Source organism: Camellia sinensis, chromosome 3, assembly GCF_055761805.1.
Source record: "Camellia sinensis isolate YWXY chromosome 3, ASM5576180v1, whole genome shotgun sequence".
Taxonomy (NCBI): domain Eukaryota; kingdom Viridiplantae; phylum Streptophyta; class Magnoliopsida; order Ericales; family Theaceae; genus Camellia; species Camellia sinensis.
In genome coordinates this window covers 81,000,435-81,011,861 of record NC_138963.1, presented here as the reverse complement: position 1 = coordinate 81,011,861, position 11,427 = coordinate 81,000,435, and the positions used below count along the sequence as shown (strand labels likewise).

The following is an 11,427-nucleotide window of genomic DNA, read 5'->3' as shown; positions in this document are numbered from 1 at the left end:
GACACAACACTTTTTGTTAAAACTAAAAATGATGATTTACTTATTGTGCAAATATATGTGGATGATATTATATTTAGTGCTACTAATGAAACCTTGTGTAAAGTATTTGTTAAGTGTATGCAAGGTGAGTTTGAGATGACCATGATGGGGGAACTAAATTATTTCCTTGGGCTTCAAATCAAACAATGTAAGAAATAAATTTTTATCAACCATGCTAAGTACACAAAAGAACTACTCAAAAAGTTTAGTATGTATGACTCAAAAATAATTGGAACACCTATGAGCACATTCATTAAGCTAGACAATGATGAAAAAAGTAAGTCCATTGATCAAATAAAATATCGAGGTATGATCGGCTCACTTCTTTATCTAACTGCAAGTAGACTCGATATTATGTTTAGTGTTTGTATGTGTGCTAGATATCAATCAAATCCTAAAGAATCACATCTCAGTGCTGTTAAAAGAATTTTTAGATATCTTGTTGGCACTCAAGATTTGGGACTGTTTTATCCTAGAGATGTTGCATTTGATTTAATTAGTTACTCGGATGCCGACTTTGCCGAATGCAAACTTGATAGAAAAAGCACCAGTGGCACTTGTCACTTTCTTGGTAACTCATTAGTATCTTGATTTAGCAAAAAGCAAAATTCTGTTGCTTTATCAACGGCCGAAGTTGAATATATAATTTCCGGAAGTTGTTGTGCCCAAATACTTTGGATAAAATAACAATTGGAGGACTTTGATTTGCATTATGATCATATCCCTATTAAATGTGATAATACTAGTGCCATCAATTTAAGCAAAAATCCAGTTCAACACTACGAACAAAACATATTGAAATTCGACATCATTTTTTAAGAGATCATATTCAAAAAGGGGATATTGTACTTGAATTTATAAACGCCGATGAGCAATTGACGGATATTTTCACAAAACCCTTAAGCGAGGATAGTTTCAATTTTATTCGTGGCGAGCTTGGAATGTCGATTTCTACTTAAAAAGTTTTGTTATGACTGTGAAACTTGAATTTTTGTTAAAATGATATATGTGTATTGCTACATTGATATGGAAACATTTATATCAGTTCAATGCTCTCAAGTCTTTCATACATTTATTCTCCTTAAAAGTTTACTATTCTCAATTGTGCAATTTTTTTTGGGTTCTGCATATTAAGGTAAAATTAACTTTGCATACATTGATTTTTTTTAAAACCCTCATGATTTTTTTTTTTTTTTTTGCATTACCATTCCAGAAACACCAACGTCCTATTAAGTTTAATTTCTGCTGGTATTATTTTATTTAAATTTATTTTTTTTTATTTTGCTATTAGGCTTAATTTCTTTTGTTTTTATTTTTTTTTCTTATTATTATTTTTTGTTTGGACTTAATTTTCTTATTTTTTTCTGCTTTTTAATTTCTTTTTTCAGTACTTAAACATCAAAACAAAACCAAATCACAATACAAATATTTACATTAAAAAAAAAAACACCCTTCATTTTTTTTACGGCCACACGCTGATCAAAATAAACATTAAAAAAAAACGCCCTTTATTTTTTTTCCGGCCCTACGTCGATCTTACTTACTTGCCTCTTCCATCATTTTCTTCTTTCTTTTATCACCTTGGGCGACGCTTGACGTCCCTACCCTCGTGCTTTTGTCAAGAGCGAGAACTCCCCGCCGACTATCAAAAGCCAAGAACGGCGTTACTCCAAATTGGGTCATGGAGATAGTCTTCCATTTAAGCTCTTTATTTTCGGCCTTCAGTGCGCCTATCTCTGCTCACGCATCCTTATACATGCGCTGGAGAAGAGTGAGTTAGGCGTTGACCTGTATGATGTTATGTATTATGGTATTATTTTCAAACTAATCTGATTATGTATTTATAGTTTGATATCTTAGTCTCATATAATGTCTCTAATTAAAGCTTATTTATTACACATGTGCTAACCTATGTATTTAGAAATGAATTCAGAGAGCATGACTTGAGGGAGAGCCTTTCTTACTCCCAAATCAAATCAAAACATCATTGTGTGCCATCATCAAAAAAGGGGAGATTGTTAGACTTATTTATTTTGATAATTTATTTAATTATATTTTAATTTATTTGAAAGAGAAAAATAGAATCCAAAATTTATTTTGATGATTTATTTAATTATATTTTAATCAAAATTTATTTTGATGATTTATTTGAAAGAGAAAAATAGAATCAAAATTTATTTTGTCCCATTATTTCTCACCTAAACCTTTATCCTAAATGTTGTTAGAATGTATTTAATATTTGATTAAATCAGGAGTTCAAACAGTCCAAAATAAAAGGTTCAAACAGCCTAGCACAGCAGCAGGTCAAAAGGTTCAAAAAGTTTAAGTGGAAGATATTCAAATTAGTAATGATGGAAGTACAATAGCTATAAACGGCTATAAGGGTTCAAAAGGCTAAAAGGTTCAAGCGGAAGATATTCAAATTTGTAATGATGGAGTGGAAGTTATTCAGATTGGTAATGATGGAAGTACAGCGGCTATAAACGGCTATAAATTCAAATAACTACAACGGTTATAAACGACTATAATTTTCATTATATATACCAAAGCCTCTAATTTAAACATGTTACAAAAAATCTGAAAATATTCTTTGATCTATAATCACTCACATCTATTCTCAGAAATTATACACTGAGTCTTATAACTTTAAGCTCATCTTTCCTGTGTGAGATTTACAGAAAAATTAAAGTTTCATTTTATATATCTATCTTTGAGAGATATTTATTGTAAGCTTTCTTTTAAAGCAAAAATACCATTTCATCTTGTAAAAGTGTTGCAAACACTGTGTTCTTGAAATTTTGAGAGTGATTGTGAATCACCTAAGATTTGCAAGGGTTTGGACTTGTGAAGCCTGTGTAAAATCCCTGGAGGATTCTCCATTTGTAAAGAGGTTGCTAGCACCCTTGTGAAGCTAGAAGATAGTGAAAAATCTCAAGTGAAGCTTGAGGAGTGGACGTAGGCCAAGTTGAAATCGAACCACTATAAATTTGTTTGTCTCTCTCTCCCTTATCTCTTTATTTTATTTTAAATTACCATAGCTATATTTTATATTTTTACTGTGCTAAAATCATTAATTGACATAGTTGTTAAGACACTTGTTTTAATTATTTTTATTTCATTAATTATATTTATCTATTGTACTAGTCATAATTTTTATTAGGGTATTATTAATTTTAATTGTAAAAACCTAATTCACCCCCTCTTAGGTTGTCTTTAGGGTAACACATTATATTAGGAATCTCACTTAATCTCACTGTACTAATAATATTATCAAACTTAGTCATGTAAATGATTGGGCTGGAGGATGATTTGAATACCATTAATGCTGTGTTTGGTTGAGAGTTTGAGTAGGAATTTGGAAAGAGAAATAGAAAATGTAGGTGAAATGTGAATAAAACATACTTATATTTCACCTAATTTTACACACTTTTTTCATTTTCCTTTCCAAATTCCTTCCAAAATCTCCCAACCAAACACAGTATAAGAGAAATGTTTCATCTCCCTAGTTCATCACCCCCTAATTGCACTTCTAATAAGGTGGCAAACAATAATAACAAATTAACTCTCTTCAAAGTGTGGGATCACTTTACATAAGAGTGAGTCATATCATTAAGAGTAAAATTAAGGGTGCAAAATTAGAGAGATGTAGCATCACTCTATCATCAATTAGGGTAAGTCTTTTGAAAAATTACATGATAATCCTGGGACAAAAAGTAATACTTGGGATATCATAAAAAATTATTAAATATGTTACACAATATTCATATTAGTGTGATGAGACCCATACAATTGTGAGAATTTCTAAAATATTTGATAATTCATTTTGTCCGGAAAAATTCACACAATGTCCCAATTTGATATTTATTAATTAAAATTATAGGATCTATTACTTTTGTTAAGATTCTAAAAAATAACTTAACCGGTATGATGTAATAAATAATATAAAATATTGTTCCATAACCACAAAATAATCATATCTCTCGCGTGGACCACCTCCCTTGACTTCCCCGTTAGTTTTGGTTGAGCCCAAGCTACGATTCCTTCATTTTTTTTTTTTTTTATAAATTATAAATATATTAGTTGAAATTTGTTTAAAGTATAAATTATTTTTTGTAGTTTTAAAAATTGTATTTCATCCCTCTAAGTTTTCAATTCATAACAAATGGCCTATTTTTTTAATCAGTTATCAAGTCAATTAACAGTTTTTAATAATGTGATAAATTTATTTTAATTAATAATTTAGGTAATTTTATTATTCCATATGTGAACAGTTAGAAATTTTATATTCAGTTAATTCTATTAAATAAAAAATTCTGATAAAAGGGTATTTGTAATTTTTTAAACCATATAAGACAATCTGTATTTCAGGCAAATCTCAAAAATATATTTATAATTTATCATTTTAGGGCTGCTAAATTCCTACATTTTTACTTTGGATCTTCCACTTCTTTGAACCCCCACTACCAAAATTGCTTCCTTCCTCATTTTTTTTTTATTGGATTCCTACCATAATCCCAAATATATCCTCACTCCAACATTTTGTCTCTCTTTTTTCAATTCACTAACCGTAACCTACTCCGGCTAATGACCTCCCACGCCAGTAGCTTTCTCGTCATCGTCCGTTCACTCCCAGACTAGACTTATCACCACTTCTCCCTCATCCACTATCTTACCCCAACCCCTTATCAGGCCGTCTCTCTCCTTCACCCTAATGGGGAGAGAAAGAGAGTCTCCTCCATCTAGGGGTTGTTTGGGATGTCCTAAACAAGTGCACTTTTTGTCTTTTTGGACTAAAAAATTGAGGAGAAAAATATGGATGTTTGGGTTAACTTTTTGACTTTTTATGAAAAAATGTGTATTAAAAAATTGTAAAAATTGGTTTGTAAGGGAAAATTAGGATTGGGAATTGTGCAATCGTAATTGTTAACTTTTGGTGAATAGTATTAACTTTTTAACTTTTTAAGTAACTTTTTAGCTTTTTCTCAATATCCCAAACTTGGCCCTAGTCTCGCCGGTTGACCTCTTCCTCCTCGTTCTTCCCTTCCTGTTTTGCCTTTCTCTCATCCTCCCCCTTCTCTTTTTCTTCTTTTTCCTCCAAAACCTTAACAATCGAATAAATCATGTTCAGCACTGTATTGCCGAATATTTAGGATTCGTTCAATACTATGTTCTCAAACCCATTCTGCCATCGTGACCTCTCCATTCACTAATGGAGAGAGCGAGCGAAAGAGATAGATAGAGATAAAAACCTAGGGTTTTTATAAGAAGAAGAAGAAGAAAGAGAATGGCGGTGATGAGAGATGTGACCGACGAAAAAGGGTTGAATGTAGCAGGGTGAGGCGGAAATGGGCTTTGTAGCAATGAATAAGGGTGACGGAGAAAGGCTGGGTAGCTATGGCTAGTGGTGAGGGGCTGGGTGGTTGCGTCTGGTAGTGAAGGGAAGTTAAGAGAGTTAGGATTTGAGAAATTAGGATTAGCAAATTAGGAATAAAAGTAAAAGTGAAACTTTATGTTAGGTAAAATTGAAATTAAAAGTATATATATAAAAGAGCTAGAGGTTATAAGAAAAAGACAAAAGTAAATAGCCTTTATTTATTTATTTAATAGCATTTGTCAATTGGATTTGAGAAGAGGATTAAAAGTTAAAAGTTAGCTTCTAACCATTTTTGAATTATATCATTTTTGAATTATATCACTTATCATATTTTTTACATATTTTTTTTTAAAAAAGATTAATTTTTAACTATTTTTTCAAATCCCCTTAAACGTGGAATAATGCTTGTTTGTCATCAGATGAACGCTTGTCCGTAATTTTACTCCCACTTTTATTAACCCAAAATAATATAATTTTTTCCAAGTGGATCAATTCGCACTTTGCTTTGACTCTTTGCTAAACAAAAACAAAATAAACACACAACCTGATAGATTATCATCGTCGTCGTCGTGGTCGTTCCACGTACTTAAGTTTTGTTTGGCAAATAAATTAGGATTAATTTAATTCATTAAAAAATAAAATAAAATAAAATATAACATTCAATTATAATTAATTTTATTTTTTAAATAAAACTATAAAAAAATTCCCCAATAATTTTTTTTTAATAGTAAAATGGTTAAAAAGCCCAAACTTTTTTAATCATAGTAAAATAGTCAAAAAAAAATCCAGGCTAGAACGTTCTTACCAAACGATGACTTAGCCCATCACCGATGGTTGCTTAACTGAGAGATTCCAAGCTTTCTCCCTCTTTCTCTCTCTGACTCTGAAAACTTGAAGCTATGGCCAAGATTACACTATTGTTCCTGACAGTAGTCCTAATTTACTTTATCCTAACCCTTTTGTCAACAGAATCAGCTCCTGAAGATGCACTTGTCTCCCAGATTCCTGGTTTTACTGACAATTTTCCTTCCAAACACTTCTCTGGGTGGGTATCTCTGTGTTTTCTATTGTTACTTCCTTTTTTTTAAAATTTTATTTTAATTGTGGTGGTGGGCTTTCTTTTTCTTTCTTTCTTTCTTTCTTTTTTTTAATTTGGTTATAATATAATTTTTTTTTTTTGTTTTTTGGGTGGGGGAGAATCACAGTTATGTGACTATAGATGAAAATCATGGGAAGAAACTGTATTATTACTTTGTCCTCTCTGAAGGTAATCCCACAAAGGATCCAGTGGTTCTCTGGCTCAATGGTGGCCCTGGTTGCTCTAGCTTTGATGGATTTGTCTATGAGCACGGTAATCATTCAATCAATTCTTTTTTTTTTTTTTTTACATTCTAAGATTATATTATTGATTATATTTAGTCATTTTTCTTTTCTTTTCTTTTCTTTTATTTGTGTTACTGTATGGTTTCTATATTGTCTTTTTTGGTTTGTTGAGGAAAACTTGATTGAAGCTTTTGCTAATCTTGTGAATCACTGAAACTGGTTGGATTCCTTGGATTGAGGCACAAATGAAAATTTTATACTGTGTACTTCAAAATATGTGAAGTGTGTATTTTGTTTCCATAGCCACATATTTCAGAATAGGATGGAGAATTCTTGAAATCCCCTTAGGAGAATGCTATGATGTGATCGTATGTACCTTGTGCAAAAAGCATAACTTCATTTTGTATAACTTTTTTGTCTTCACTATATGTAAATATAACTATTTTGCTTCTCACAAAATATATAACTTCTCTCACAAAAAGTATACTTCAGTTATACATAACTTTTAGGTGCACATTATAACTTCAAAATTCATAACTTTCATCACAAAAATCGTAACTTTCATCTCACAAAATGTACAACTTCTCTCTCAAAAAGTATAACTTTTCCTATAATGTGCACTAACCTCTCCCATATCTTTATGATTTTTGGGGCTCTTTTTGAGTTTTCAAATAACCAGTTTGTGGATTCAGATGCTATGGCCCTTTGAATCGAATAAAATAGCTGTGCTTTGGTTTAGATTTTCGTTGTTCATCTGGGATAATTTCTGTGCTTTTAAGATATGGACTTTCAAACTTAATGGTTTTGTTTACCCTCTTCTGCTTTCATCTATTGAAAGAACTTAATTCTTGGAAAATTAATTGTTTTTCTCTTCAATTCATTTAATTCGAGTAATGTGTGAAAGAATCTTTAGATCATATTATGCAGGACCATTCAATTTTGAAATGGGAGAGACAAAGGGAAGCCTTCCCAAACTACATCTCAATCCATATAGCTGGTCCAAGGTTATAAATTTGTTTTGAATGTCAAATAGCATTTATGTTACCCATATTTCTTAAATAAGCTCCTAAATTGATAATCTTTGTCTGCCAGGTTTCCAACATCATATATTTGGACTCTCCAGCTGGTGTTGGATTTTCTTACTCGGGAAATAAATCCGATTACATTACTGGAGACCTGAAAACTGCTTCCGATTCACACACATTTCTCCTCAAGGTAATCATTTGAAATGAAATAACAAGAAAATGAAAACGGTTAGAAACTCTTCTCATAATATTGATTTTACATATAGTTGCGTTCTAATATGTTAAAAGGATCAAGTTTCTTGAAATTGTTATTGTGTAACTAGTGGTTCGAGCTGTACCCGGAATTCCTTTCCAATCCATTTTTTATTTGTGGAGAGTCATATGCTGGAGTGTATGTGCCTACTCTGGCCTATGAAGTCATGAAAGGTATTTCTTCTGATCTTTGAAGTCTGAAGTTCATGTGTCGTGAATTTTGTATCAAAGCCTAAGGGTGCATTTTGGATCTTGCACAGGAATTAATGCTGGTGAAAAGCCTGTTCTCAATTTCAAGGTACGCCATTTCTAGAACTTTAAGTGAAGCACTTGTCAAAGTCTAATTTCTAGCTCACAAATTAAATGCATTTCACACAGGGTTATATAGTGGGAAATGGAGTTACGGACGAGGAGTTTGATGGAAATGCTCTTGTTCCGTTTGCATATGGGATGGGCCTCATCTCACAAGACCTATTTGAGGTGTTGGAGCTTTTCATTTTTTATCTACAATAGTCATGCTAGTTTCATCTACCTCATTACCCAAATATGCTTTCGAGTTTCAATGTATGGTGAAATTATTGTTTGAGGTTATGTTCATATCAAGGGTTTAAAATTGATGGAAAATTTGAAGATTTTGACACTTTGTTTCTTTTGAATGCCACTTCAATTAAGTTTTTTTTGAGGATATTTCAATGCATATATATTTACAAATATGCCTATAATTTTGAGATTTAGTTGAAGGCAGCACTAAACCTTGTACTGGTGGATTTATTTCCTCTTATTCATATTTAGTCTAAACCTATAGAAAATTAATCACTAAACAAAAAGAAAATATAGCAAGATTTGAAATATCTGACTGCAAATTCAATTTTTCTCAATATTTTGGTATTTTATCTCAAAATCAACGAGATTCATACATAAAATTGAGACGGTACCTAAACTATGTGACAATCCCTTGTTTATCAGCAACATATTTCTAATTATGCATGCTTCGTACTGCAGGAAGTTACTTCTGAGTGTCAAGGAAACTACTATAATCCAGCAACTGACAATTGTGAAAACAAGCTTGCAAAAGTCGACAAAGTACCATACTGCTTTTCTACTATCCAGACAGAGTTTTAACAAAAAGCATACAAGTTTTTTTTTTTTTTATTTATTTTTTATTTTTTTAACTTACCTTTTGTTTTCTGTCTCAATGCAGACCATTGAAAGTCTAAACATATACAATATTCTGGAGCCATGCTATCATGGCACAGAAATTTTAGAGATGACTACTGGTAATACGAAGTTGCCACTGAGCTTCAGGAAATTAGGTGAGACTGAAAGACCCCTTCCTGTAAGGAAAAGGATGTTTGGGCGTGCATGGCCTCTTAGAGCTCCAGTAAGAGATGGAATTGTTCCAACTTGGCCACAACTTCTTCAAAGTAATAATGTCCCATGTACTGTAAGTCACTCAAGTTACCATCCTTCTAACCTTTTTATTCAGCCAATTTTCGTTACCTTGGTTTGCTTGAACATGGACATTTAAATTGTCAGCTAACATTAGTAAAAGTAGCATGTCTTCCGCATTTGCCTCATTACAATAATTGATCATCAGTGTTTCTTAAAAGATCGCTGTTTGGTTTTAAAGCTGTTTATAGTTAGAAATATGATGCAGCTTCTATTTACCACTTATGAGGCAGAAATAATTTAAATCAGCTGAAAGATATTGACTATTCAGAAACAGGAGGAGAGATGCTTTTAGCTTTCTGCTTTATGATTATCTACTTTGAGCTTGCTAGAAGCTACACAAAACAAGCCCAATTTAACTCCGGTTATCTTTGCAAACATTTGTCCTCAACTTTACCATTTTTTTTTTAGAAACTACAAAAGCATTGAATAATGCTTCTTTTTTTTTTTTTCAGTACACAGGTTCCTTGGTTTCATTTTTCTCTTCCTCATCATATATGCTTGGTCACCTTCTTGGGCTTAATTACAACAATTTTATCATAATTGGGAATTTGGAATTCACGATGCAGGATGATGAAGTTGCAACTTCATGGCTCAACAATGAAGCAGTTCGGAAAGCAATTCATGCTGAACAAGTAAGAAGTTTTCGTCATATATCAATTTCTATATGATTTGAAAGCAATTTTACCTTTATAATCCTGCAATACTTTTATTAGGGAAGTGTGGCGGGCAGTTGGGAGTTATGTACTGGCAGAATCCTATTCCGCCATGATGCTGGAAGCATGATCAAGTATCACAAGAACCTCACTTCCAGGGGATATCGAGCGCTCATATTTAGGTTAGACCAACAACTACACCTTGTTTATTATTATAGTATTTGCCCTATATGTATATATATCCTTTGTTTATTTATATTAGTTCACGCATATTTTTACATTTTGTGACAGCGGTGACCATGACATGTGTGTTCCATACACTGGGAGTGAAGCATGGACAAGATCAGTTGGATATAAGATTGTTGATGAATGGCGGCCTTGGACTTCCAATGGACAAGTCGCTGGGTATGTCACTACAATTCATTTCATCAATATTATGGCATCAATGAGAAACTAATGACACTGTTTAAATAATAATAAAAAAAAAACCATAACTATTATCTTCTTGGTTGCAGATTCCTACAAGAATATGAGAACAATCTCACCTTTCTCACCATAAAGGTTTCTACATGCAATCTCTATTAGTTTGTCATAAATACAACAAGGCATTTATCCCAAACATTGGGATTTTATTTTTTTCAGAGGTGGATTCCGCATTTAATTTTTTGTTGTTGGTGCAGGGATCTGGACATACTGTTCCAGAGTACAAACCACGTGAAGCATTGGACTTTTATAGCCGTTGGTTGATGGGAAAAACAATATGAAATAACTTTAATGGTTTTTCAAATGAAATATTAATTTTTCATTTTCTATTTTGGTTGTCCTGGCCGACAACTATGAGAACGGTGGAAAAGCTAAATTATAAGCAAATTTATAATTGAACTAGAGAATAACCTTAATTTAGAAATTTTTATGTATTATTGGACTGGACTGGACTGAACTGAACTTATTATCTATCCACCAGCCTCTTTGCCTTCTACCAAAGAGCATTGTGTTTCCATTTTGTTTGTAACAATAAAGCACACATAAAATTTTAGTGTATGGTAGTGTAAGAGGAACTTTGATTTTATAGGTTGTTGTTGTACTTTAATATGCTGTTTGATTCTTGGAGCAAGGTTGCCTTATAGTTGTTTTGGTAAGATGTATGGTCGTGGGGAGCAGGGACGGAGTTAGTGAGCGACCAAAGGGGTCACGTGCCTCAGTGCCTCTGACTTTTCAATTATTTTTTTTTAGTTTTTTATTTTTAAGTCGTAACTCTATTAAACACGTATAGCAGCAGCCCCACACACTACATTACGGGGTCCATCCA

The 11,427-nt window shown here is 32.3% G+C and overlaps 1 protein-coding gene across 1 annotated transcript; it reads left to right on the top strand.

The window, feature by feature from the left end:
• The first annotated feature begins 5,894 nt into the window (after positions 1 to 5,894).
• Positions 5,895 to 11,187, top strand: LOC114276770 (serine carboxypeptidase-like 20). The gene is made up of 14 exons (XM_028218588.2): positions 5,895 to 6,458; positions 6,619 to 6,764; positions 7,664 to 7,740; positions 7,829 to 7,951; positions 8,085 to 8,187; positions 8,274 to 8,311; positions 8,392 to 8,493; positions 9,016 to 9,096; positions 9,215 to 9,457; positions 10,032 to 10,097; positions 10,179 to 10,300; positions 10,410 to 10,523; positions 10,634 to 10,679; positions 10,799 to 11,187. The coding sequence occupies exons 1-14, from the start codon at positions 6,313 to 6,315 to the stop codon at positions 10,880 to 10,882; spliced, it is 1,491 nt and encodes a 496-aa protein (XP_028074389.2). The 5' UTR covers positions 5,895 to 6,312; the 3' UTR covers positions 10,883 to 11,187.
• The last annotated feature ends 240 nt before the right edge of the window (positions 11,188 to 11,427 follow it).